This window comes from Pseudozyma flocculosa, assembly GCF_000417875.1.
Source record: "Pseudozyma flocculosa PF-1 unplaced genomic scaffold scaffold00020, whole genome shotgun sequence".
Classification (NCBI taxonomy): Eukaryota; Fungi; Basidiomycota; class Ustilaginomycetes; order Ustilaginales; family Ustilaginaceae; genus Pseudozyma; species Pseudozyma flocculosa.
The window spans coordinates 481698-506844 of NW_006920888.1; the positions used below are offsets into that span (position 1 = coordinate 481698).

Genomic DNA, 25147 nt, shown 5'->3' on the forward strand with positions numbered 1-25147 from the left:
CTCGCATCTACGCCGTTTCGACACGCCATCCCGCGCACTAGCCGACGACGACCTCGGCATTGCCGTCATTGCCACTGCGCCGGACGAAGCTGCTCGACAAGACGCCGCCGCCATGGCGCAATCCGGGGCTCAGCCAGGAAAGCGAAGGGTCATGGGCCGCATGGACATTGGCTCCTCGGACTCTCCTTCGTCGACGCTGACCCCATCCGCCACCCGACCCAGGATGCTTCGGACGGCGCCCGGCTCAGCCGCCTCGTCGTCCTTTTCCACACCCACCGCCACATCGGCGCGCACACCGACCATGTCAGGCCGGGCAAAGGTCGACATGTCGGCCTACGCCAGCTCTCCCTCGATCGCGTCGACGCCCACCGCCGCCGGCAACAGCGCAATGTCGCCGCCGCTCACGCGCAATGCGAGCTACACTTCGGCACGGGCGCACGGCATCACCTCGCCGTCCATCGGCGGTGCCTCGGCTTCCGGGCCTGTGGCGAGGCCATCGACGTCGGCCGGCGTAGCCGTGCGCGCGTCCAGCATCATCTCGTCTCCCGAGTCGCGCGGCGAGGACCAGTCGTTTGTCTCGCTGCGGTCGCACAAGGCTCGGGGCCACAACCGCAGCATCGACCTTGGCTCGCACGCGTCCCTGCCGCCTTCGCCCAGCTTGTCCGGTCGCCCCGACGCAACCTTGTCCAACGGTCCGACGTCGTTTCGAGCCCCGCTCCCTCGCGCCCAGACGGTCATCAATGTGCGGGCCAGCGCGGCGCCAACGCCTCCGGTGCGGAACCAGGCGCGTGCCTTTGGCCTGCCCGTCCGCGCTGACGCTCTGGGGCAGAGGAGCCGCACTCCGTCGCCCTCGAACCTGGAACCAGGGCGCTTTCCGGATCGCAGTGGACAATCGCTTGCACCCGCCTACGAGAGTCCTCAGGAGCTGCATGAAGCTTCCGGGCCAACGACGGCGTCCTCGTCGCTCAGCACCTCGCCGCGCTTTCTCGAGGCGCCGCTGCGCGAAGGTGGCGCCCCTCTGCTTCGGCGACGGAGCTCCCTGGCCAGCGCCACTAGCAGCACCGCCCAGAGATCATCGCCGGCCGTCGGCGACGCAAAGGGGGCAGCCACCAGCTCCACCGTCGGCCGGTCGCACGCGAGGTCGAACAGCGCCTTCCAGAGACCTTCGATACCCAAGCCGATCGCCACGTCGCAGCCTGCCTTTGCGTCCAGCAGCGGCCCTGCGTCGCCGCGGACCTCGGCCCCTCCGCCGCTGCTAAACCGGGCCAGCTTTGCGAGCAGCGTCGGATCATCCCACGATGCCAATTCGGGCCTGCGGTCGCCCACGTCGGAGGTGTCGAGCATCTCTGCCGCCGTGCTGGCAGAGGCCGAAGGCGCCCGAAACAATCGCAAGCTGCTGGACCTCGAGATCACCAACAAGAGCCTCATGGCGATCAATGCAGCGCTCGAGGCGACCAAGCTCAAGCAGGCGCGCGAGATCCGCGAGCTGAAGCGGAGGCTGCGCGAGGGCCGCGGTGCGACCATGGGGCCGGACGAGATCGCCGCGCAGCTGGCCAGCAGCCTGAGCGACGACGACGACGAGGGCGACTACTTTGAGGATGCCGACGACGATGGCGAGGAGGACGCCGAGCTCGAGGCCGCGCACCAGCGATGCAAGACGCTGATCGACAGCATGGTCAGCCGAGCTCGGCAGGCCATCCTGAGCAAGTACGTGCACGAGGACGCGGGGCTGGGGGGCAAGGTGCTGCACCCGCTCGAGCTCGAGCAGATGCGTCGGGAAGCCGAGGGAGAGCGGGCGGATGAGCAGGACGAGGAGGCAGACCTGGAGGGCGAGGGCGAGGGCGTCGGCGACGTGACGGACCAGACGTACGGAGACGTCTCGGCCATGTCGTCTCGCGCAACGACGCCGCAACATCCCACGCACGCCGGCGAGGACGGCGACGGCGGTGGCGTCGAGGCTGACACCAGGCCCAATACGTCCGGCGAAGCAGACGACGCAGACGACGCAGACGAGAGTCGGGATGGATCCGACGCGAGCAGAGACGAATCCCTGTCGCAGACGACGCCAGAGATTGAGGTGGACTCGAGCTTCGTCAGCGAAGACGACGAGGGCGCCGGAGCGAGCCCCGGCAAGGGCTTGCACGGCATGACGAGGACCTTCCCGCTCGAGTCTTCGCCGTCGAGGCCCGCCGCCGTCGAACAGGGGCACGGCGACGTCTCGATCGACTGACACCGGGCCGTCTCGACGTCGCCGACCGACAGCCCTCGGCGCCCTCGTGCACGCACGGGCCGGCCGGCCGGCCGCACGAGGAGAGGACGACGCGCAAGACGCGGAAGACGATGCGCAACACCCCATGTATACATACCACAGGCGCCCCATCCCACCACTGGGCGATACCGAGATACCAGCGCAGCCAGCCAGGCTCCGATCTACAGCCCACAGACCCCTGCGTGATTGTCTGTGCCGGAGTGCGATGCGGGGATTAGAGACAGGCGGTAGGAGTCAGAAGTAGTGTGGTAGCGCGGTGCCGTGCACGCAACTACTGAGCGCAATGATTATGGTGAAGAGGGGGGCCCGAACGCCTCCACCCCAATGGTGCCGGAGTGTGGGGTCGCCAAAGGGGTCCGGGGCGGGAGGACCGTCAAAGTACATAAGCTGCCAGAGCTGCTTTCTCTCTCTCTCTCTCTTTCTCGCACATCCCACCACTCAGCCCGCTCCTGCGCCTTCTGCCTCCTTCCGCCGCAGCAGATCAACGACTCAGCCAAAGCTCGCGACACTGCATACTGTCTAGAACGACTGCCACGGCGACCACCATGCGCCTTGCCGCCACGCTCGCATCGACGGTCGCAGCGGCCGCCTCGGTGGCGCTGGCCTGGGAGACGTCGCGCCAAGGTGGGTCCTGAACCTCGCACACCAGTCGCCCCTCGGTCTGCGCAGAGCGATCCGCCAGCCGGGCACTGAAACCGCCCGCCCTGCCCATCTGGACCGCCGTGCAGCCGCGGGTCAGGCATACGACCTGGTCAACGACGCCGGCATCTTTGGCGTGGCCACCCTCTCGACGCGGTATGCCGACGACGTCGGCGACGCCTTCCTCCGCGGCCAGACCATCTCGGGACCCGAGTACTACGCACCCTGCTTCGCCAACGGAGACCTCCTCTTCCTCGGTCTCAAGGTGTGCGTGTCGCCGCAACGACCTCGCGCATCGCTGCTCCAGAGGCCGTCGCGCCGCTTGCTGAACTCGTCCTGGTTCTCTCCCTCTATCTCTTTCTGTCTCTCTCTCGCGACACCGTCACCGCAGCTCACAGACCTGGCGCAACGTGCTCACGAGCCCGAGCAAGAACGCCACGGTCGCCATCGCATCCAACACCGACCCGGCAGTGCCCGACCGACGGCACTCGTCTCACGACGACCCAAGCCACCCGCAGTGGGATCCGAAGCGGCCCTCGTGGCGGCGGGGCATGCCGTCAAAAGGCCGGGCCACCTTCTTCGGCCACTTTGAGCTCCTCGACGAGACCTCGACCGCACCTGGCACGGACCGGGACGACCTCTCTCGCTGCTTCCTGTCCCACCATCGCGACGCGAGCCACTGGGCTCCAGGCGCCAAAGAGTCGCCCCACGTCCCCTTCTGGGCCAGGTTTGTCGTCGGCCGCATCTATTGGGTCGGCGGCTTTGGCGACGAGCACTTTATCGGCTGGCTCAGCCGCGATCTGTGGACCGAGACGTGGCGCGCCAGATCCCAGCACGCCAACGGCGTCGAGGGGTACCTGCAGCCTTCCGACGCCGTCGAAGCTCCGCTCGACGAGATCAACCCTGCACTCAATCCGCTGTCCCTGTTTGCAGAGCACGAAGCTGCAGGCCTCGGGCTGTTCTTTCAGTGAACTCATGAATGCGCACGACTTTTCTCCTCGTCCAGTAGTGCGATACATATCGAGAGGCGCAGGACAGACAGACAGACAGACATGAGACTGAGAGACCGCGAATGAAGTGCACGGAGGACATCGTCGAGATGCGAGCCGGAGCATATCGAGGCTGCGACCGCATAGCCTGGCCGTGGCTGGCCCCGTCCCGGCTGGCTGCTCCGCTGCCCGGCATCTTTCGGTGGGCGCGTCCGGAACCGAACCGGACGCGGTCGGCTTCTTCCCGCCGCCACCATCGACCCGTCTAATCTGGCGCTCTGGCCTCCTGCCCCCTCCCCTCGTCCTCGCTCCTCTCTCACTCCATCTGTCTCCATCTCGCTCGAGATCTGCAGGCGAATAATCGGCCTGCCCCAGCATTCTTCGAGCTGCGTTCGATGGCTGCTGCAGCAGCGGTCGTCGACGCTGGGACCATGACGGCCGGCGATGCAAAGGTCACGGTGCACGTCGAGCTGGCGGGGGGCACCGAGCTCCTCCTTGCCCCGCCTCATCAAAAGAAGCATACCTTCCAGCTGCCCAGGACCAACCAGCACGGCAGGCAGACCGATGTCGCAGACCTCATCCAGCACATCCGCAAGAACCTCGTCGTAGAGAGGGAGGAGCTCTTTGTCGACGGAAACACGGTGTGAGTCTGCGACGACGGCCGTGCACCCTCCTTCCCTCCTGTCTTGTCCAGGCGGCTCAAGCTTGGCCCCTCTCCCCTCCTTGACCACTGGCAGGCGCCCTGGGATCCTGGTCCTCATCAACAATGGCGACTGGGAGCTCGAGGGCGAGGGCGACTACGTTCTTCAGGACGGTGATGAGATCGTCTTCATCAGCACGCTCCATGGAGGCTGAGCCGCCCACCGACCTGCACGCAGCCACTCAGAGTAAGCCGCACCGACTACGTACCAACCAGCGACAGCGACTGCCTCACACACCTGCGCGAGGCTTGCCGTCGAGACCGCGACTCGCTCCGCCTCGACACCTCAGCACACGGAAGACGCCCGCTCAGCGCTCGCGCCACCTGCAGCACGGCCTTTCGCAGCCAGGCCAGCGCTGCCTCGCCTTGCCGAAGCTGCGCGGTCCACCGCTCGCTTCCACACCGCTGTCGCCGCAACAGCAGGCTTGCAGATCAACCTGCATCGGGGTATCGGCAGAAAGCGGGCTGGAAAGGAACAGGCTTCGAGGACAATGCAGCAGATTATACAAGTACAGGTTGATGGCGGAGAGGCGGGTGAAAGGGAGAGGGTGGCTTCGTGGGTGGGCACCAGAGGCTGGACGTGCAGAGCCACATCCTGCTTGGCGCAAGGGATGGGGGCTCCGTGGAGCCCTTTGCCAGCTTCAGGCCAGCATCTCGCAGGACGGAGGAGCGGCGAGTCGGCGAGTTGCTCAGTCGAGCAGAACACCGGATGAGCCAGGCGAATTCGAGTGCGCGCCAGCGTGTGTATAAAGACCCCGTCATGCCTCCCTGGTCGGACGAGCAGAGATCCAGATCCGGACGGAACGACGAGGTCGGCAGGCGTGGCTTGCGGAGGGAGACCCGAGCTTGGCCTTCCGCTGACGATGCGACCGCGGCCAGGGAGGGTTCCCGAAGAGAGAGAAAGGAAGAGGTGCGGGTGCAATCACATCGGCTTGGTGGGAAGCTGCGTCGGGAGGATGCCGAAGCGCTTCTTGATGGTCACGCGGTGCCGCGAGAACTTGTCGTCGGGCGAGAAGCGCGCGGGATGCGCCGACTTGGTGAGCACGCCGGCGACCGTCTTCTTCTTGAGCGTGTAGATGCGGTTGCCCTCCTGCAGGGCGTCGCGCGACAGGATGGAGGAGATCACACGGACAACGTGGAATCAGCACCGGTGGCAGGATCAGGCGCGGCTCTCGTCGTCGTCGTCGTCGTCGTTGTCGTCAGCCGCGGATCGTCGAGGCACTCACAGCGTCGAGGGTGTACATAAGATGCATGGCGGGCGAGCTTGCTTCCGATGAGGCTGAGCGAGTTGGTACGGTGGCTGCGTAGAGGCGGCGAGGGGTGGCAGATGGCGTCGAAGAGGTGGTGCAGCGGCCGATGGCGTCGAGGGCTGGGGATGATGGATGGTGAGCGGGCACAACAAATTTTCGCCGCCGCGCCCGAATGGGCCACGGGGAGAAGAAAGCAAAAATCGAAAGCCCCAGACCCCGCGGCGGGCGAGAGATCGGGGCAGCGCAGGGTCCCCGATGCCGGCTCGGAGAGGCGACCTGCCAGCAAGCGCTGCTGGCTGACGGTCGGTCGGGCTGGCTGGCAGGCGATGCATGGACCTCCCTCCTGTGTGTCTCCGCCCTCCTCCTCCTTCACCTCTTCTGGATAGCAGATCCGACCCCGCCCTCTTCGCTCGTCACGCCACAAGGCTGCTCCGCCGGCCTTTCTCTATCCCATCACGACTCACGACGCCGCGGCCGCCGCAAATCCTCTGCTCAGCTTCGAAGCGGACTCAAAGTCGGCCACCTCGCCAGGCTGCTCGCACGACACCTCTCTCGACATCCTCCCATCGGTCCCCTTCGGCGCCCGAGTCTCACATTCGATACGCGGACTGGCGATGCGGCTCTCACTGTCCGTCGGCCTGACGGCCCTCTCTCTGCTGGCGCTGGCCGCCCATGCGATCAAGTTTGACCTGCCAGCCTCGACGAGCCCGGCCAACAAGTGCATCTGGAACTACGCCCTGGCCGACACGCTGGTCGTCATCACTGCCAACACGGTGCCCGCCGAGGGTTTCAGCGCCGACGACATGCGGCTCGACATCGAGGTCGTGGACGGGAGCAAGCACAACAACATCTACCTCTCCAAGAAGAACATCCGCGGCGAGACGAGGCTCGCCATCAACACGCACTCGCACGCCGACCTCGGCGTCTGCTTCAAGAATGTGGCGATCTGTGAGTCGATGCCGCGCGGCGCGCCTGTTCGAAGAGGACCGCACGCATGCTGACCCGCGCCCACTCCGCCGACCACCCCGCCGCCTCTGGCTCGACAGCGAAAGCCAAGCGGACGCCCGTCATGACCATCGACCTCGACGTCGACATCGGCGCCGACGCCGTCGACTACAACGCCATCGCCAACCAGGAGTCGCTGTCCGGCCTCGAGACGGAGATGAGGAAGCTCGAGGCCGTGGCGCTCGAGATCATGAACGAGATGGACTACCTCAAAAAACGCGAGATGAAGATGCGCGACACCAACGGTGGGTGGCCCCTGGGTCGTCGGCCTGCACTGCGTGCGATGGGCAACCTCATCTCCCACAGACCTCGGCTGACGCTCGTCTTGCCCCCTGGCCTCCTTTGCTCGCCATCCAGTGTCGACCAACGAGCGCGTATCCAACTTTGCATGGCTGACCCTGATCGCGCTGCTTGCGCTCGGCGCGTGGCAGGTCTTCCACCTGCGGTCGTTCTTCAAGCGCAAGTACCTGATCGACTGATGGCCGACGACGTGTGGCAGAGCTGCCACGACGCGCGGCTATGGAACCCATCCTCCGATAGCTGGTCAAACGTGCCCGGATCGTGGCGAGACGCGGTCGTCGTCGTCGAGACTACGGAAGGACAATGGCCTCTGGTCATTCAGCTTGACTCGTAGTGTAATGACGGAATCGGTCTAATGCCGCGCTGTTCAAAAGAGTGTCCACAGGGCCAGGTCGAGACCGAGAGGCGTGGCAGCCAGCAACGGCGTGTCAGAAGGAGAGACTGACAGACGAGGCGGGGCGGGGCGGAGCTCAGCTCGGATCCGGTCGGCTCAGAGTCGGAATCGGAACGCTCCTCTTGCATCCCGCGGCGTGCCTCCTCCACGCGGCGGCGGTCGATGCCAGCAGCAGCAGAGCCGGACGATGTGATGGCCCTGGCAGGGCATGGCTTGGCCTGGCTTGGCCTGGCCTGCCAGGGGGCCGCGTGAATTTGTCGTGAGCGAGGGTGGCTGGGGCACGCATCGAGGCGAGGCCAGCAGGCGAGACCAGCGGTGGGCGTGCGGCCGGACCCCTCGTCAGGGCAGCAGGCTACGCTAGGCCCGGCCGGCCGCGCTGGGCTGAGCTGGCTGGGCTGCCGGCGCCCCGCCCGCTGCATCATCATCGTAATTTCTGGCACGGGCGGCCGATCCCTGCCTTTGCTTTGCCTCCCCTTTCAAGCGCCACCCACCACCACCACCACCACCGCACGTCTTGACCCCACCCTACGCCCCTCTGTGAAGCAGCGGACAGCCCCTGATCCGCGTCGATCTCGCCCCTGTCGCTCAGCATCCTCCTCTCTCCCATCGACCCCACGCACGTCCCGGACACGCCGGCCTCGACTCGACCTATCCGCAGAGCACTCCACCCCCAGAAGCACACGAGGACCGGTCTCGAAAGCTGGCGGTCTCTCTTCCGCTCCGCCCTTTATCCATAAGACGGCCGCCGCCATCACTGCTCAGACCAGCACGCATCTGCCTCGATAATCCGACAGCAGCGCCCGCCTCCGTCGCACGTCTCCTCTCTGAGCAGCGCTATCAGCGCGAGAAACATCGCCTCAGAGACCCAGCAAAGAGTGACACCATCCGGATTGGCCCCAGCAGGTATCGACGACACTGCCAGAGACCAGCTCGCTTCGCCCCTTGTGTCAGTAGAGCCTCTTCTGGCCTGTCAGCCGCAGCCGCAGCCGCAGCCGCAGTCCAGTGCAGCGCTCGCCCACCATGTCGGACATTAGCGACGACGTGAGTATCTGTCCGGGCGGTTAGGGGACCAAATGCTGGGCTCCGAAGCCCCGTCAGCCGTCATGGGTGTCTGCCGGCATATACTCCCACGAAAGATTTGCCGCTGATACGCCGACTGCCCCCTCTCCTCTCCTTGCCGCCTCGAGCAGAACTTCCTCGACGATGATGTCGAAGACACCATGGACGAGGATTCCGTCTACGGCTACGACGAGAACGGCGACAGCGACTATGCAGGCAACTCTGACGAGGAGGCCGTCCTCGACGACTACGGCGACGCAGACGATGCGTTTGCGACGCAGGACATGGGGCAGAAGCGGACGTTTGAGGTCGACTTCAAGTCGCACACCGTCGCCAGCATAGAGTCGGCCCAGAAGGAAGAGGTCGAACACGTGGCCAGCATGTTTATGATCAAGGTGAGCAACCGGCGCCGACGAGGGATCCAGACATCAGCACGTAGGGCCTTGCCGGCAGCGCCCGCTGACCTGCTTGTCTGCGCTCCTTCCCACGGTCCCCTTCGCTCCTCGTCTGCTGCACGCCCGTCCACACCTCGGCAGGACACCGATGCGGCGATCCTGCTCCGGCACTTTGGCTGGAACAAGGAGCGTCTGATCGAGCGCTACATGGACGCGCCCGAGAGCGTCAACCTCGAGGCGGGCGTCCACGAGGATCCGGCGCGGCCAAAGCTGCAGAGGCTCGCCGGCTTCACGTGCGAGGTGTGCTACACGTCGTCCGACGACGAGCCTTCGGGCAAGATGGAGACGCTGGCGCTCGCGTGCGGCCACCGCTACTGCAAGGACTGCTACCAGCAGTACATGGAGCAGAAGATCCGCGAGGAGGGCGAGTCGCGGCGGATGCAGTGCATGAAGGAGAAGTGCAACCTGGTCATTGACGAGGTCACGGTGGGCCTCGTCGTCGAGCCGGCGACGTTTGACAGGTGAGTGTGCCTGGGCCCCGGGGCGACCGACCCACGACACGACACGACACGACACGACAGAAGGGCTGACGATCCTCGGAACGCTGCGGCCATTCGCCTTCGCCCTCGTCCTCTCGTCGGGTCGCCGCCGGCCCGCACCGTGCAGGTACAAGATCCTGCTCAACCGCACCTACGTCGACGACTCGAGCATCCTGCGCTGGTGCCCGGCGCCCAACTGCGAGCTGGCGGTCGAGTGCCACGTGTCGTCCAAGAAGCTCGACAAGGTGGTGCCGTCGGTCAAGTGCGACTGCGGCCACCCGTTCTGCTTCGGGTGCGGCAACGCCGCCCATGCCCCGGCCGTGTGCCCGATTGTCAAGCTGTGGCTCAAGAAGTGCGAGGACGACAGCGAGACGGCCAACTGGATCAGCGCCAACACCAAGGAGTGCCCCAAGTGCAGCTCGACGATCGAGAAAAACGGCGGGTGCAACCACATGACGTGCCGCAAGTGCAAGCACGAGTGGTGCTGGATCTGCTCGGGACCCTGGACCGAGCACGGCAACAGCTGGTACAACTGCAACCGCTACGACGAAAAGAGCGGCAGCAACGCGCGCGACAGCCAGGCCAAGTCGCGCGCCTCGCTGGAGCGCTACCTGCACTACTTCAACCGCTTCGCCAACCACGAGCAGTCGGCCAAGCTGGACCGCGACCTGTACGGGCGCACCGAGAAAAAGATGGAGGAGATGCAGCTCACGTCGGACCTCACGTGGATCGAGGTCCAGTTTCTCAAGAAGGCCGTCGACATCCTGACCGAGTGCCGCATGACGCTCAAGTGGACCTACTGCATGGCCTTCTACCTCGTGCGCAACAACATGACGGAGCTCTTCGAGGACAACCAGCGCGACCTGGAGCGCGCCGTCGAGGACCTCTCGGAGCAGCTCGAGAAGCCCATCGAGAAGGACAACATCCCCGAGATGCGCCAGCGCGTCACCGACCTCACCGTCTACGTCCAGAAGCGCAGAGAGATCCTGCTGGCGGACACGGCCAACGGCTTCCAGGAGGGCCGCTGGGAGTGGAACGTGGCCATCTGAGGCGTGCACGTCCACGTCCGCATCCTCGCCGGCCACCCGCCCCGGCGCCGGCTGTCGGCTTCGCCCCTGGCGCCATTCATCGGCGAGTCCAACCTGGCCGGGCCCCTGGTCCGATCCGCGCGCCGGCCGACATGCCATCCTCGACGAGTCTGCGCCGCTGCATCGCGACGCACCAGGCCACCCCCACCTTCTTCCAGCAGGGCTCGACGCCAAATGCCCATCCCCTGCGACTCCTCTGCATCGATCGACTCGTTGTCACGCATTCAGCATCCTCGCATCCGACTCCGCGGCCGCTTCCGTCTCCACTCCGGCTGCGAGCAACCTCTCACTGCATGGTCCCACCGCCACGACCCAGGAGAGCGGTCACGCCGTCCCAGGGGCTCCCCGATGGCCGTCGACGCGCCACATCAGCCCCTCTCTGTCCCGCGCTCGCTCCGCTCCTTGCACATCCTCGCACGCCCGCGCGGAGGCACCCTCTGGCGCACAATCGGCACCCGCGGCTCTCATCCTCGCACCCCTCGTCCGTCCCCGCATACCAACCTGCCCGTCGGCCCCCCTAGCCCCTCCCATGTATTCTACCTTTGTCCTCCTGTCCCGTGTTTCAAGGCCGCGCCTCGCTATCTGGGTTTTCCTGGGCATGGCGTCGCCTGTTCAGCGTGGGCTTGGTAGAGCCTGCCCGGCGGAGCGATCGACGGTCGTTGCCGGGAGAGTCGGGCGACCCGCCACGGTGTCTTTGAAGCTGGCCTTCTGGGCTGGCCTGGCCCGCCTGCGCCTTTTAGCCCGTGCTCGGCTGGACCCTGAAGGCGGGCCGGGCAGGTGGGCTGGCCAGGTGGCTGGTGCCAGGTGGCTGGTGCCAATCCTCGCCCTGCTTGCCTCCTCGCCACCACTCGCCCCGCTGGCTTGCACCCCCCCATCGCTCATATCACCTCCACCACCACGAGCGCAACAGCCCGCCCACGATGGACCACGACCACCACCACGGCCAGCACGACATGCCGCCGGGCCACAGCATGCCGATGCCGGGCGACGCCTGCCCCATGCTCATGACGTGGAACGCGGATACGTCCAACATCTGCATCATCTCCGAATCCTGGCACGTCCGCACGCCGCGGGCATTCTTCCTCTCGCTCTGCGTCCTCGTCGTCGTATCGGCGGGCTACGAGTGGCTGCGGCTGTACACCAAGGCCAACGACGCCCGGATCGCCAGCGGCATGGAGGCCAGGCTGGGCGGAGGTCACCACCACCGCAGGAGGGCCAGCATCCTCCCCACCACGTCGGCGGCGGGCGTGAGCATCGCCGACACCGCCAGCGTCGCCAGCGGATCTTCGAACGGTCTCGGCACTGCGGCGAGGAAGGCGAGGAGGTCCAGCAGGCTAGCACCGTGCGTCTGCCCACCCGTCGTCTGCCAGGGTGGACGCATCTCGCCGACGTCGACTCGGCCAGCTCGTCTCATACTGACTCACACTACAATTCAACCCGTTCACTCTCCCTTCTGACCTCGCCAGAATGCCGCTGCTGATACGGCGGCGGACACAGGTGTTTCGCTCGACCCTCTATGCCCTGAGCGTCTTCATCTCCTTCATGCTGATGCTGGTGGCGATGACATTCAACGCCTACCTGATTGGCGCCATCGTCGGAGGTGAGTCGCGCACTGCACTGTACTGGCCGACCTGATCTGCCCACGACCAGCGTAGGGGTAGACACGCCGCTGACGTCTCTGCTGCTGCGTCTGCTGTGTTTGCTCCAACGTGCTTCGCGCAGGTGCCGGCCTGGGACACTACTGGTTCAACCGCGACTTTTCACGACACCCGGACGACGACAAGGGACTGGCGTGCCACCCGTAGCGAGCGCCACGTGGATATCGTACACGCACACACGACACGTCTCTGCCGCAACCTCGCGGGCCCCCTGGGCCCCGCCTGTCTGCCTGTCTGGACGGTGCCGCACGCCGCTACAACGGCCTTCGACGCAGCCCCGTCAATCCAATCGAGGCCGCTGTCTGGGCTCCGCCGGGGATCCGTCGTGCCGGGATCAGAGCTTGGACGACGGCGACGGCGCCGATGACTGCGATGACGGCGGCTTATAGAGATTGGCCATGGCGATCTCGTGCTTGGTACGGAGGATGGCGAGCTGGGGCGCGTAGAGGACGACCTTGTTGCTGCCCCAGCAGTCCTTGCTGGCCTTTACCTTGATCTTGGTGGCGAGCTCGGTGGCGAGCTTGAGGGTGCCGGCGGGTCCCGGGTAGCGCTGCGCGTCGGCGACGAGGTCGACGATGCCGGCGTCGTGGGCCTCTTTTGCGGTGAAGCGGTGGCCCTCGAGGACGATCTTGCGCATCGTCTGCGGGTGGGCGATCTTGGCGGCGAGGGCCATCTGGAGGCCGTGGGGCAGCTGGGCGCCAAAGTCGATCTCGTTCATGCAGAGGTAGCCGCGGGCGCTGTTCATGACGCGGTAGTCGTGGGCGCAGACGAGGCCGAAGCCGGCGGCAAAGGCGTGTCCGCCGATGCTGGCGATGGTGGGGATGGGGAAGGTGAGGAGCTTCTCGTAGAGGGTGTTTAGGCAGTCGTCGAAAAAGTTGGGGTCGGCGATGGCGGCCTCGAGGTCAAGGCCGTTGGAGTAGATCTTGGCCTTGTCGTGGGTCTGGCCCGTGGTGATGAGGGCGGCGCCCTGGGCGGCGTTGCCCGAGTTGGTCATCGTGTCCCACTCGGCCTCGACAAACGAGAGGGCGGGGAGGAGGCCATTGTTGATAAAGTTGTGGTTGAGGCGGTTGTCGGGCGTGTCGGCCGCGAGAAAGTGGAGCGTCCAGATGCTCGATGCGCCGTCAAAGTCGAGCCGGACGAGGGGCCGGTCGGTGGGGAAGTTGCGGGAGTAGGATTCGGCCATCTTGTCCAGGGGCGGTGGATTCGGTACAGTCGTGAGGATGGCGGATCACTGGAGAGGAGGGGAGTGAAGGGTGGGGGGGAGAGCAAGAAAGGCGTCGAGGCAGGGCAAGGCGAACGAGGGCTGACCGAGGTTCGGGCCGCAGACAACCAGCGGAATGCGGGGGGGTGAGAGGCCCAGGCAGCGTGGCAGGCCCCGCCTACGCCGGGCCTTCCGGCTGCTTCGGATGTCGATGCGGGCCGGCTGCTCGGCGCGGCCTCTTTCGTCTTTCAGGTGCGCTTGGCCTGGCTTGGCCTGGGCCGCCCGCCCCTCTGTTCGGATCTCGGGGGCTCGTCACTCGTGCGAATGAGGGAAGGCTGGTTCGGGCCTCCTCCACTTGACTTCCTGGCCCTCGCTTTCAAGCCTCACCCTCACGCCTCACGCCTCACGCCTCCGCCAACGCACAGCCACATGCGACGGGGGCCACCCCCAACATCCCCCCACCTCCGATGGCGACCATCCCCAACACCACCACCACCACCACCACCACCACCATCAACGCCCGCCATGACCCTACCACACCCTTCCTCGCCCGGGACGCTCGGCGACTCCCACACTGCCTCGCCCTCGACCCTCACCGAGACCCAAGTCATCCTCGGCTTCCACACCCTCCTCAAGGCCGCCCTCACCCAGGCAAAGGCAGACGGCCTCATCAGCCAGGACGACCTCGCCTACCTCCACCCCGCAGCCAACCGCGCAGATCCATCGCAGCCCGCCGCGCAACCACCACCGCACGCCATAGACGTCGAGGTCTCCGGCCCAGCCCTCTGCCTCTTCTTCGCCGCCCTCCGCGCCAGGGGCGACCCTCCGCAGATCGAGTTCCCGTACCCGCAGGGCGCCGCCGACCGCGACCTCGTCCTGTCCGAGCACACATGCCCGCCCTCGTTCCTCCCCTTTTTCCGCGTGTGGCAGAATACTGTCCTGCCCATCCAGTACCTCTCGGCCGAACACCGCTACGACCTCGCACTCCTCCTCACCGAAAACGAACCCGTCTCCAGCCCCGTCCGCGTAGACGTCGTCGCCATATCCAACGATCTCAAGAGGGTCGCAATCGACATTGCACAGGTGCGTAGACCCCATGACGCCAGCCTCGAGGCCGAACGCCTCGCCGTGCTGCGGCAGCGCTGACCCAGGTCTCCTTTCCTTCCCCCCCGTCGCCCTCTCGACGAACCAGCGGCGGAGCTTCCAGCTGCGCTTCTCGACCGATCTGCAGCACGCTCTCGACTCGGCCGTCCGCTCCCGGCCCGCCTCTGTCGAAGTGGGCAGGGCCTCCTCCGATGGCCACAGTGGTTCGACGGCTGAGCCCCCTCGGTCATCTCAGGACTCGACCCACACCAGGTACCAGCCACCGCCTTCATACGACGCCGACGACTTTGCCAGCGAGCGCCACAACCATTCTGTCGCGCCTCCGCAAGGCTCCTCCTCTGCTACCGGCGCCAAGCCGCAACAGCCGCCTCGACCGCACAGGCCATCCTCATCCTCGTCCTCGTCCGCGGCTGCGACCGGACCCTCCACGCCGCAGCCCTGCAGCCAGACGATAGAGACGCTTTCCCTGATCCGAGAGACGCTCTTCTCGGCCCTCGGCGACTGCTTTGCCCTCTATCCCTCGTTGCGCGAGATCGTATCGAGGTCCCTCCCCGACGCGACTCAAGGACAACAACAGGCGCACCTCAACGAGTGGTCCTCGAGGGCCTGCTTCGCGTGCCTGTGCCTTGCCATCCTCGAAGTGGCCCTGACCCGTTTGAGCCTGGAAGCCCCGGACCCGGCGAATCCGGGAGCGATCCCAGAGGGCAGCATCAAGACGGTCCAGGTATCCCAATCTCCACCACAGCTGCTTCGAGCCGCTACTTGCCCGCCACAGCTGGTGCCCCTGCTCCGGGCTTTTATCGCCATCGGCGCTGGCCTGTTCGAGCTCAAGAACCTCGACGACGAGGCTGCCATCGCCGCAGTGCAAAAGGCGGACAGAGGCGGGCAGGGGCCCGACCAGTCGTCGATGCCGCAACCTCAGATCGACAGGCTAAGACGGATGCTCCAGACGGGCGAAACGACGGCGCGATCCGTGGCGGAAACGAGGAGCGACCAGAAGGTCGGATCGCCCCTCGAGCCGTTGCAGGCGGCGGCGGCCAAGGCGGACAGCCTCGGCCTGGCCATCAACCAGATGGCCATGCAGATCTTCCGTCTTCCCGGCTTTCAGGAGCGCCTGTCGAGCGCCATCGGCGTGCTCACGTCGATCCACAGCGTATGAACCCTGTGCTCCGCTGCGCGGACGATCCCAACTTGCCCATACCCACGTCCATGCCCATAGATGCTCCTCGAATGCCTGCCAAAATGCCGATGCCTTGCCTCGCCATGTCCTGTCCTCTGCTGCCATCACACCTGACGGGGCCGAGCGGGCAAGTCTACCCATCGATCGCCGACCACGGTCCGGCCCGAGGTTACAGTCGCGTCCGGACGTCATCAAGAGGGACGACGACGGGGTACGTCGCCACACGCACAGTACCTTTCCGGGGAGTGGGTGATCGGGACGCACAGCACGTGCAAACGATGGCCTCGATCCGGGCTGGCTGGTGAGTAGTATACAGTCGAGAGAAGGGAGGAGACTTCCAGAGAGAAGGGAGAGTGAGGCGCGACGAGACCGGGGGACGAGGAGCTGCGGATGATGCGACATTAGCGGGAGATGTTGAGCGGCGACGGCCTCAAGACGGATGGCGAGCCGGGGCCCTGCCGGGTATATCGGGACGGGGATGGGATGCGAGGAGAGCCGGAGAGGTATCGGAGCGGTCCAAGGAGCCACCGCCGGGGACTCGCAAGGTCGATTGCGGATGGGTCTCATCGATCCCAGCCTGGCGGCGAACAACCTCGTCGAGACCGGGGTCCTGGACCTATTGGTCCGGGTCGTGGCTGCGACCAGACTGGCCGGGGACCCACGACTCGCTCGCCTCGAGCACCTTGATGACGTTGAGCAGCAGCTTGCCCGTGGCCGGGCCGAGGAGGCCCCTCTGCTGCACCGCATCCTCGGTCGAGGACGGGGATGGAGACGGCGCCGATGCCGATGCGGTGGAAGTCGTGCGCCGCCTCTGGTGGCCCGCCTCGAGGTTCTGCCGACGCGCGGCTTCCCGCGCCCGCCTCTTTGCCCGGGCGGCCCGCCGCGCGGCCCGGCGGTCAACGCGCTCCACCTCGGCTTCTCGATCGTCGACCGCGATGCCGAAGAACTGCTCCCGGTCCTCGTCGACGTCGTACTCGTCGTCATCGTCCGACGACTCGGTACCCGAGGGTGGGTGGACATCGACATCGGCGTCGGCATCGCGCCCCGGCCCGCTCGCTCCCTCTTCATGCCCGTCGCCCGACGTCTTCATGGCCTGGTCGATGGCCATCGGGATGCTCAGCGTGACGCGCGCCAGCTGGATCGTCAGGCGCAGCCGGCCAAAGACGTCGAGGTAGGAGAGGGAGCGGAGGTGCTGCTGGATCTCGTACAGGCGGATCAGCTCGAGGTGCACGACCCGAAGGTACCGCCTTCCGGCTGCCGAGGCGAGGCGAGGCGAGGCGACGAGGGCACAGGAAAAGGACGCGTTCGGACGCTGTCAGCTTCGCCAAGACGCTGCGCTCGATGCCCGCCAGGACTGCGGGAGAGCGGCGACTCACCCAAGAGCTTGTCGTGGATCTTGCGGAGGAAGGCGTCCGAATCCACCTGCACACCATTATCTCCCCTGTTCATCGCCTCTGCGGGATGCGCAGGTGGTGGCAAGACGGCCTCCCGGACGACGTCAGCGGATCTGCGGCATGGACGCCCCGACGTCGGCACAAAGGGACCTCTCGTCTCGCCACTCACGGATCAGGGCCTTGAGCTTGTCAAAGTCGCCCTCGAGGAACTCGCACATGATCGTGTAGAGGACGTTGTTGAGCGTCTCGTCGCCAAAGTCTCCGGGGTCGGAGCCGTACACGCCGTCCTCGGCGTTGTTGACGGCGGCGGCAAAGTCGCTGCGGCCCGAGACGTCGTACATCCGCCGCGACGACGGCTTGCTGAGCGTCTCGTAGGCGAGGGCGACCTTCTGGAACGCTATCGTCGAGGCCGGGTACGAGGGGAACTTGCTGCGGGCGAGCGGGCGAGCAAAGGCGGGAAAGCGGCGGTGATAGTCTCGGGGCAACCGTCAGCAACTGCGGCCGAATCGACAAGACGATCGACGGACCAGGTCGACAAGGCGGGGCTTACTCTGGGTGGCAGATGCGGCTGCGGTTGAGAAAGGCCCTGCGGATCTCTTCGGGCTTGGCGCTGCGGTGCACGTTGAGCACCTTGTACAGGTCCTCTTCGGCCGTGATGGCGTCGAGCACGGCGATCTTGGCCCGCATCTCGTCGGAGAGGTGGTCGACGTCATCGTGGTGGGTCTCTGTCCCGCTGGCCTTTTCGCCGGTGACGGAGGCGTACGACGGCGGTGGCGAGAGCGGCCGGCCGGCGTGGGCGGGGCGGCGCTTGACCCGGTTGGTGCGGTTGGGCTGCGGGCTCTCGGACGGCGCCTCTGGCTTCGCGGTGGCGTACCGGTAGAGCGAGGAGGCGACAAACATGGTTCAAGCCAAAGGGCCCCGTCTCGAGGTGAGTTGCCCTGACCTCGTGGCCGGTTGGGAGATGGAGGAGGGCGAATCGCTAACGTCACCTCGAACGCCCGGTCGATACAGGTTCTGGCTCGACACGAGAAGCCGTGCAGCGCGCGCGGAAAGGGGGGCGGTCGAGGCAGGGCTGGATCTGAAAAGTCGCGGATCAGGGCGCACAGCTCATGGTGATGCGAGTCGAGGCCGGTGAGTCCTGTGCGAGGTGCTGCTGCCCGTCGGCCTATCGAAGGTGGACCTAGGTTGGAGGCGCGCGTCCCCGGGGTGCCACGAAGAGGGCGGTCGTCTACGATCTGACGGTCGAGGGCAGGACGTGCTGGGGAGGTCGCTGGCAGGTAGCGAGCGATCGTGCTGAGCCAGGAGCGCGGTCTGACGGAGCGGATAGGCTGATACGGTGGCTGGTGGTGGATAGGAGAGGTGGGGCGGCAGCGGCGGGGGTTACGTTGTTGGCTTCCCCCCTGCCCCTGCCTCTAGCCTGTTGTTTGAAGCAGCGCAACGCAGCGCAGCCGCACAGCCCGAGGGAGGGAGCGACGGAGCTGGGCGCGGCGCCCCCGCTTCCTGCACGCACCGTTTCTGTCGGAATTTGCGAGGCCCTCGTCATTTCACGCGCGACCCGACCCACGCAGAGACCAAAGACCAACACCCTGCCTGCCTTGGCTTCCAACACGCCGGGCAGACTCGCGATGCGCGCGCAGGTCGTCCATCCCTCGAGCGACCGCGGCAAACCCGACCAACGAGCTCCTTCTTCCCTGCCACCAGACAAACCGATCTGCAATCAGGCCAAGCTGCAGCGGTTTGGCTTCTCGGCGGTCCTCTGCGCGCCGCCACTGGGCACTGGCACCTTTCAACGCGCGGACAAGCAGCGGCGTTGCGGTCGAGGCGCGGCGAGTCGATCCATCAAGTCATTGCAGCCACCAGCTGGCTGAAGATGTACACGTCTCCCTGCTCTCCCTCCAGCGTCCCGCGTCACGGATAGCGGGGATTCTGCTTCGCGGGCCAAGTTCGGCTTGCCTTCCCTGCCCGCCGCGTCTCAAGCAAAGAGCGACCAGTCGCGGATCTTGAGGCTGGCCGCAGCCTGCTCGAAGGCGGCATCGAGGTCCGCGCTGGGGGCCGCCTCAGCAGCGGTGCCCCTGGGAAGCGGCTCGTTGAGGCTCATGACGAGGTCGACGCTCTTGCCCTCGAGGCGCCACAGCGCCAGTCGGATCCTGACCAGGTCGTCCGGCTCCGTAGCCTTGCCAAACTTCTTGATCACCTGCGTGCCGACCAGCAGCGAGGGCCTCGGGGTGGGAGCAGGCTCCTCATGCTGCACCGTCGACGGCGCCGGCTCGAGGTGGCGGACGCTTTCGATGTTGGAGCTCGAGGCCGAGTTGTCGTGGGCGAGGGATCCAAAGTGGAACCTGGGCGCCGAGCAAGGTTGGCAGCAGGACGAAGGTGTCGGTCGGTGAGTCGGCCGGCCAATCGCGCTACAGCTGCGGCGAAGTCGAGGCTCACCTGATGGCCTTGTCGAGGTCCTGTCCGGCTCCTTCTTCGGTGGCCAGCTGGAGCACCTCGATGATGCAGCTGACGTCGGAGTCGTTTCGGATCAGCACCTCCTGGTTGTCCGGCACCTGTCGCAGCTGGCTGCAGTGTGTGGGGCATGATCCGGAGAATTCGGGGACGAGTTGCCGTCAGAAGGTCTTCGCAGCGGCGCGATGGCCAGGGGCTTGTGGGAGGCCGGTGAAGGGGGCGGTGCTGGGCCAATTCACCTTGCATCGAGGAAACCGGTGGGGAACTGGGCGGTGATGGCACCGCCGAAGAGGTCTCGAGTCTCGGACATAATGCAAAGAGGGCGAGCGGGCAAGCGAGCGAGCGAGCCGGTGCGAATGTTGGAGCTCGAGTGGTTGGTGGAAAGAGAGGAGGCCTGGCTCGATGCTGGGCCGACGGGTGGTTGGTGGTCGGTGGTCGGTGGTCGGTGGTCGGACGGGTTCGAGCCAGGACGACGTTGAACAGGCCGGCTGAAGGACGACGGGGGGTCCTCTGAAGGCGAGGTGGAGGTGAGCGTCGGAACCGAGCTGGGCCCAACGGAACCCGGGGTTCGGCCCTCGCCTCGCCTCGCCTCGCCTGCCAAATCAGGCCATCTGCGCCAGTTTGCGAATGGCCCCAGGCGCCCGCCCAGGCTGAGCTTGGGCCCACCACCAAGGGCCAAGCGGTCCCTGCTGCTGGCAGGGCAGGGTTTCGCGCGCGGGTCCGCGGAAGTAGGCAGGCAGGCAGGCCTCTGGCCTCGGCGCTGGGCCAGGGCCACGGCGCCATGGCTCGCCCTGCCCTGCGGCACCTCGCCTGCCTGTCTGCCTGTCTGCCTGTCTGCCTGGCCGCCTGAGTGGCTGGCGGCATGCGTGCGTGCGTGCGTGCGTGCGTGCGTGTTGGTTGTGGCCAAGTCCGTCCGTCGTGGCTGCCAGGCAGGCAGGCAGAGGCCGACCCTGCCTGCCTGGCCCTTCCTTGCCTTGCGCTTGCTTCTTCCTGCCCGCCTGGCGCTGCGTTTGCACGCTCTCCGCTGCCGCTCGGCTGCCGGCAAAGATGGCCTGATTGGGCCCTCGTTTGGGGGGCGGGCGTTCGGCCTCTGGCCTTGGGTCGGTCGGTTGGTTGGTCGGTTGGCGGTGGGTTTGGGCCCCCGCTCCGCCAGGGCCAGGCTACTTGAGCGCAACCTGGCTTCTTCTTCTTCTTCTCGACGCCCGACGGCCCCCTCCCCTCTCACTACCCTCTACCATCCGGTCATCACCTACCGTCCCACCATCAACCCGTACTGCCTCTCTCCCCCGTCCGAAACTTCCAGTGAGAATCCCCAGGGGCACCGTCCCGCAAGCCGACCCTTTTCGCACCGCCGCCGCCTCTTGCTCACCACCACCCTCCTTGGCGCTCTCGCAGAAATGGCTCCCACCGCTCAGAATGTCCGCAACAATGAGGGCATCGCCAACTACACAAAGTTCTGGCAGAAGGACTCCAAGGACGACACCTCGACCGATATGGCCAACCGACTCACCGAGTACACCAGCGTCGTAAACGGTGAGCCTCATTCACGTCGCTGACCGGGCAGCCCACCCGCCGGCGCTCAGTCCAGGCCGATGAACCAGCTGGCTGACGTGTGCCTCTGGCGCCCGCGACTCGTCCCGACCGCTTCGACAGGCTACTATGACGGTGCCACCGACCTCTACGAGTACGGCTGGGGCCAGAACTTCCACTTTGCCCGCTACTACCCCGGCGAGGCCTTTTACCAGGCCATTGCTCGCCACGAGCACTACCTTGCCCACAGCATGCAGCTCAAGCCCAAGATGCGCGTCCTCGACGTCGGCTGCGGCGTCGGCGGCCCGGCCCGCGAGATTGCCCGCTTCGCCGACGTCAACATCGTCGGCCTCAACAACAACGAGTACCAGGTGCAGAGGGCACGCAAGTACACGGCCCAGGCCGGCCTCGAAAGCCAGATTGAGTGTGAGTGGACGGCGGCCCCTCTTCGTGACCCGTCGGTCGATGTTTTGCGCCGTTCTCAAAAGGGCGAGGAGGCCAAATTCCCAACGCACGGCACGGCTAAACGTCACGACCAATCTCCTTTCTCCTTCTGTGTGGCGACGGCCTGCGGTCCACAGTCGTCAAGGGCGACTTCATGAAGCTCGACGAGCAGTTCGGCGAGAACTCGTTTGACGCCGTCTACGCCATCGAGGCCACCTGCCACGCTCCCAACTGGGAGGGCATCTACGGCCAGATCAAGAAGGTCCTCAAGCCCGGAGGAGTCGTGAGTCCGGCTCCGTGCATCCCGGTCATCTGCCAGGCGGCCTTGTCCGGGGGACAACAGGGTTCGCCAGGGACGGGACATTGACCGTACCCGCCCTCTCATATCCCCCATCTCACCGCACAGTTCGGCGTCTACGAGTGGTGCATGACCGACGCCTGGGACCCTTCGATCCCGGAGCACAAGCGCATCGCCCACGGCATCGAGGTCGGCGACGGCATCCCCGAGATGAGGAGCATCGAGGCCGCCCGCTCCGCGCTCAAGACCGTCGGCTTTGAGATCGAGCACGAGGAAGACCTCGCCGACCGAGGCGACAAGATTCCCTGGTACTATCCCCTCGAGGGCGACATCCGCAAGTGCCAGACTATCTGGGACGCTTTCACAGTCATCCGGTGCGTTTCCCATCCTGTCTTCGGCGGCCGGTGTTGGAGCCGGTCCCCAGGCAGCCTCTCTGACCCTGTTTTGCACCCGGTCGTGGTGTCCCTCTTGGCCCCTCACAGGATGACCCGGCTAGGCAAGTTTACCACGCAGACCACGGTCAAGATCCTCGAGCGCATCGGCCTGGCGCCCAAGGGGACGCACGACGTCGGCGAGTCTCTGATCGTCGCCGCGGAGGCCCTCGTCGCCGGCGGAAGGGCCAAGCTCTTTGTGAGTAGCCGCGTGCTGCTGCGAGCCGCAAGCCGTGCTGCAGTTTGACCGGTCTGTTGCTGACTCTCTCTCGCTCGCGGATCCCCGCACCTGCCCCTCGCCTCGTCCGCCCACCAATCGAATCGCCAGACGCCGATGATGGTGAGTTGGCGACGTTCCAGATTTGACCTGTGCGCTGGGACACGGAACCCCGGAGGCTGACCATCGACGCTTGTTCCCCTTGCGCACACCACCTCCCTCCCCTTTTGCAGCTCTTCATCGCTCGCAAGCCCTCTCAGCAGTAAGCCTGGGTCGTCTTTTCTCCAACCGTCTGTCAACTCTCGCCCTCGCCGGACACTTTGGTCGAACCTTTCCCTCGTTACCTGATCGGGCGCACTCACACTCCTTTTGAAGCCTGGCCCCCGGCGCTCCTTGTCATCCCTGTAAATTGCCTTCGCGAGAGCTGCTACGATGCTCTGGTCCACATCTGAAACTGGTAGAAGACGTCGGCCTCATTCTCGACGGCGTCGCCCGGGCGGCCCAGCTTGCCTCCGTCGTGCGACGGGTCAAAGGACAGGTACCGCTGCAGCTCCTCGGCCGACGACCTCTCCCAGCGTCTTTGGTCGAGCGGGCGGAGCGAGCCCTCCTGCGGCTTGTCGTCGACGTCGGCGGCTGCCTGGGCCTGGGCCTGGGCCTGAGCCTGAGCCTGGATGCTGGCGTCTTGCTGGACCTGATCGGCATCGCGGAACTCGGGGAGGAAAGCGTCGCACTCCGGATACAGCGGCCGGAGGATCCTCGTGATGAGGAGGCGGTCGACGACGAAAAGGCGCTGCCGCTCGGGCGTGCCATCTGCCATGCTATCGGCGTAGAGCTGCGCCCCGCCGATGACAAACACCCGGTCGACCTGCGGGCCTGCTTCGCTTGAAGCGGCTCCATCCGCCGTCGTCCTCGTCCGGAGGTAGCGGACCGCCTCTTCGATGGAGCGAAACAGCCAGGCATCGTCCTTGTTGGATCTGCGTTCGTCGCGACGGGTGCGTCCCGGTCAGCGAAAGGATACGAGAGGGCTCGGCCCATCGGGAGCGCGCGCAAGGCGGTCCACTCACATGCCCAGGTCGGCTTCCGTCTGAGAGCGGCTCACGACGATGTTGACGCGATCCTTGAGCGGGCGGAACTTGGTCGGGATGCTCTCCCACGTCTTGCGCCCCATGATGACGGCGTTCCTCTGCTCCTGCCCCTCTCCGCCCGGCTCTCGCACCGCCGCCGTCGAGGTCGTCGAGGTCGCCTTGCGGAAATAGGCCATCTCGCCCTTGAGCTTCCAGGGAAGGCCGCCTGCGACACCCAGCCCGTTGGTCATCGTCGCAGCTGCAATCACCGTCATGCGCAGCGGCGCCGAGAGGCTGCTGCTCCCGCCCGGAGACGTCATCGATGTTGCTGCCGACTGTTGTACTTGCGGACAGGCGGCCAGTTTTGTGGCTGCCGGGTGGAAGGAGAGGAGGTCGAGTCGGTGGTGGTTGGTGGTGGCCGGGAAAAGGGGCCTGTTGAGTTGCCAGAGCTGCCCGGCAGGTTGCACTCCCACGACGCGTTGGTTCGGCGCGGCGCGTTGTAGTCAGCGCCAGCCCAAAAGACGATGCAGTGTGGAGGAATCGAACATGCATCCGTCCGGCGGCCTCTCGGTCTCAGAGTGCCGGGTCCAGGGTTCAGGCAGGGCCTCTTCTGCCCCACAGCAGACAGGCAGGCGAATTCCCAGGCTGGCCCGGCTGCTGCACCCGGCCGGGACGCAGGCCGACCCGAGAGGCACACGACGTCGGGCGCGGGCAGGCGGACGGGCCACCAGCCAGCAAGCCAGCGTCAGGCACCGGCAGAAGCAGTCCGCCCGCCTCTGCCCCATGAAACGGAACTTTGGGCGGCAGGCGAGGCAAGCCTCCAGGCCGCCACGCACACACACGCACGCGCGCAGCAGCAGCCAAGCCCAGCTAGCAGAGAGGCTGGCGGGCGGAGGCAAAGGCGCGGAGCGTCTCGCCGGAGCTTCTCGCGAACGCTCGCGGACCCTCTCTTCGCTCTCACAGCGGTGGTGGCGGCGTTGTCGTCGTTTCGACGCTGCGCGGTGCGTGGTGGTGGCGGCGGCGAACTCGGGACGACTTGGCATGGTCCCGGTGCGACCGGCCTGGCAGAAGAGTTTCTAACGTGAATCGCCAGCAGCCCGGCGACGTTGGTAACAGCTAGGTGCGCTCGCTCGTCGTCGCTGATGGCCGGCAGTCAGCAGGAGCAAGCAGCCGGAGTCAGCACACGTACGGCGACGAGGCCGTCGGCGGCGGCGGGGGCCAGCAACAGATGGCAGGCGCGAGGCGGCGAGGCGGCGAGGCGGCGAGGCAACGGGGCCACACACGCAGGGCCCCCCAGCCAGGCCTCGGCGCGACCCCTTTGGGGCCCAATCCGAGCTGATCCCCCAAATCGATCCAACACGCACGCAGGCCGCGCAGCCGTACGTCTTCTTCCTGCGTCACATCTGATCCCCTCGCCTGCCCTATCAGCCTCACTCTATCCGTCACCACCACCGCCTGAGCTGCTCGCCCTTCTTCTCGAATCGCCGCCCACAAGCTACACACGCCACTCCGCCTTGGACCGAGTTTCGTCCGCCTGACCCGGACCGAGCG

General features: G+C 66.1%; 12 protein-coding genes across 12 annotated transcripts; 7 read left to right on the top strand and 5 right to left on the bottom strand.

The window, feature by feature from the left end:
* Positions 1 to 112: 112 nt before the first annotated feature.
* PFL1_05591 (uncharacterized protein) lies at positions 113 to 2230 on the top strand (the record flags this gene model as incomplete). The annotated part of the gene is made up of 2 exons (XM_007883126.1): positions 113 to 772; positions 830 to 2230. The coding sequence occupies 2 exons, from the start codon at positions 113 to 115 to the stop codon at positions 2228 to 2230; spliced, it is 2061 nt and encodes a 686-aa protein (XP_007881317.1).
* A 584-nt stretch (positions 2231 to 2814) lies between these two features.
* PFL1_05592 (uncharacterized protein) lies at positions 2815 to 3879 on the top strand (the record flags this gene model as incomplete). Its single annotated transcript, XM_007883127.1, has 3 exons — positions 2815 to 2893; positions 2998 to 3175; positions 3300 to 3879. 3 exons carry the CDS (start codon positions 2815 to 2817, stop codon positions 3877 to 3879), a joined length of 837 nt encoding a protein of 278 aa, XP_007881318.1.
* A 449-nt stretch (positions 3880 to 4328) lies between these two features.
* Positions 4329 to 4752, top strand: PFL1_05593 (uncharacterized protein; the record flags this gene model as incomplete). Its single annotated transcript, XM_007883128.1, has 2 exons — positions 4329 to 4540; positions 4635 to 4752. 2 exons carry the CDS (start codon positions 4329 to 4331, stop codon positions 4750 to 4752), a joined length of 330 nt encoding a protein of 109 aa, XP_007881319.1.
* A 767-nt stretch (positions 4753 to 5519) lies between these two features.
* On the bottom strand, positions 5520 to 5850 carry PFL1_05594 (uncharacterized protein; the record flags this gene model as incomplete). The annotated part of the gene is made up of 2 exons (XM_007883129.1): positions 5520 to 5687; positions 5824 to 5850. 2 exons carry the CDS (start codon positions 5848 to 5850, stop codon positions 5520 to 5522), a joined length of 195 nt encoding a protein of 64 aa, XP_007881320.1.
* Positions 5851 to 6461: 611 nt separating this feature from the next.
* Positions 6462 to 7331, top strand: PFL1_05595 (uncharacterized protein; the record flags this gene model as incomplete). Its single annotated transcript, XM_007883130.1, has 3 exons — positions 6462 to 6795; positions 6894 to 7097; positions 7210 to 7331. 3 exons carry the CDS (start codon positions 6462 to 6464, stop codon positions 7329 to 7331), a joined length of 660 nt encoding a protein of 219 aa, XP_007881321.1.
* Positions 7332 to 11547: 4216 nt separating this feature from the next.
* On the top strand, positions 11548 to 12432 carry PFL1_05596 (uncharacterized protein; the record flags this gene model as incomplete). Its single annotated transcript, XM_007883131.1, has 3 exons — positions 11548 to 11969; positions 12094 to 12227; positions 12350 to 12432. The coding sequence occupies 3 exons, from the start codon at positions 11548 to 11550 to the stop codon at positions 12430 to 12432; spliced, it is 639 nt and encodes a 212-aa protein (XP_007881322.1).
* Positions 12433 to 12619: 187 nt separating this feature from the next.
* Positions 12620 to 13468, bottom strand: PFL1_05597 (uncharacterized protein; the record flags this gene model as incomplete). The annotated part of the gene is made up of 1 exon (XM_007883132.1): positions 12620 to 13468. One exon carries the CDS (start codon positions 13466 to 13468, stop codon positions 12620 to 12622), a length of 849 nt encoding a protein of 282 aa, XP_007881323.1.
* A 543-nt stretch (positions 13469 to 14011) lies between these two features.
* On the top strand, positions 14012 to 15749 carry PFL1_05598 (uncharacterized protein; the record flags this gene model as incomplete). Its single annotated transcript, XM_007883133.1, has 2 exons — positions 14012 to 14569; positions 14679 to 15749. The coding sequence occupies 2 exons, from the start codon at positions 14012 to 14014 to the stop codon at positions 15747 to 15749; spliced, it is 1629 nt and encodes a 542-aa protein (XP_007881324.1).
* Positions 15750 to 16386: 637 nt separating this feature from the next.
* PFL1_05599 (uncharacterized protein) lies at positions 16387 to 18064 on the bottom strand (the record flags this gene model as incomplete). Its single annotated transcript, XM_007883134.1, has 4 exons — positions 16387 to 17024; positions 17147 to 17224; positions 17334 to 17593; positions 17715 to 18064. 4 exons carry the CDS (start codon positions 18062 to 18064, stop codon positions 16387 to 16389), a joined length of 1326 nt encoding a protein of 441 aa, XP_007881325.1.
* A 1072-nt stretch (positions 18065 to 19136) lies between these two features.
* On the bottom strand, positions 19137 to 19922 carry PFL1_05600 (uncharacterized protein; the record flags this gene model as incomplete). Its single annotated transcript, XM_007883135.1, has 3 exons — positions 19137 to 19503; positions 19598 to 19726; positions 19852 to 19922. 3 exons carry the CDS (start codon positions 19920 to 19922, stop codon positions 19137 to 19139), a joined length of 567 nt encoding a protein of 188 aa, XP_007881326.1.
* Positions 19923 to 21009: 1087 nt separating this feature from the next.
* Positions 21010 to 22798, top strand: PFL1_05601 (uncharacterized protein; the record flags this gene model as incomplete). Its single annotated transcript, XM_007883136.1, has 7 exons — positions 21010 to 21145; positions 21266 to 21568; positions 21724 to 21869; positions 21993 to 22258; positions 22367 to 22514; positions 22644 to 22655; positions 22766 to 22798. The coding sequence occupies 7 exons, from the start codon at positions 21010 to 21012 to the stop codon at positions 22796 to 22798; spliced, it is 1044 nt and encodes a 347-aa protein (XP_007881327.1).
* Positions 22799 to 22959: 161 nt separating this feature from the next.
* On the bottom strand, positions 22960 to 23916 carry PFL1_05602 (uncharacterized protein; the record flags this gene model as incomplete). Its single annotated transcript, XM_007883137.1, has 2 exons — positions 22960 to 23506; positions 23597 to 23916. The coding sequence occupies 2 exons, from the start codon at positions 23914 to 23916 to the stop codon at positions 22960 to 22962; spliced, it is 867 nt and encodes a 288-aa protein (XP_007881328.1).
* Positions 23917 to 25147: the final 1231 nt, after the last annotated feature.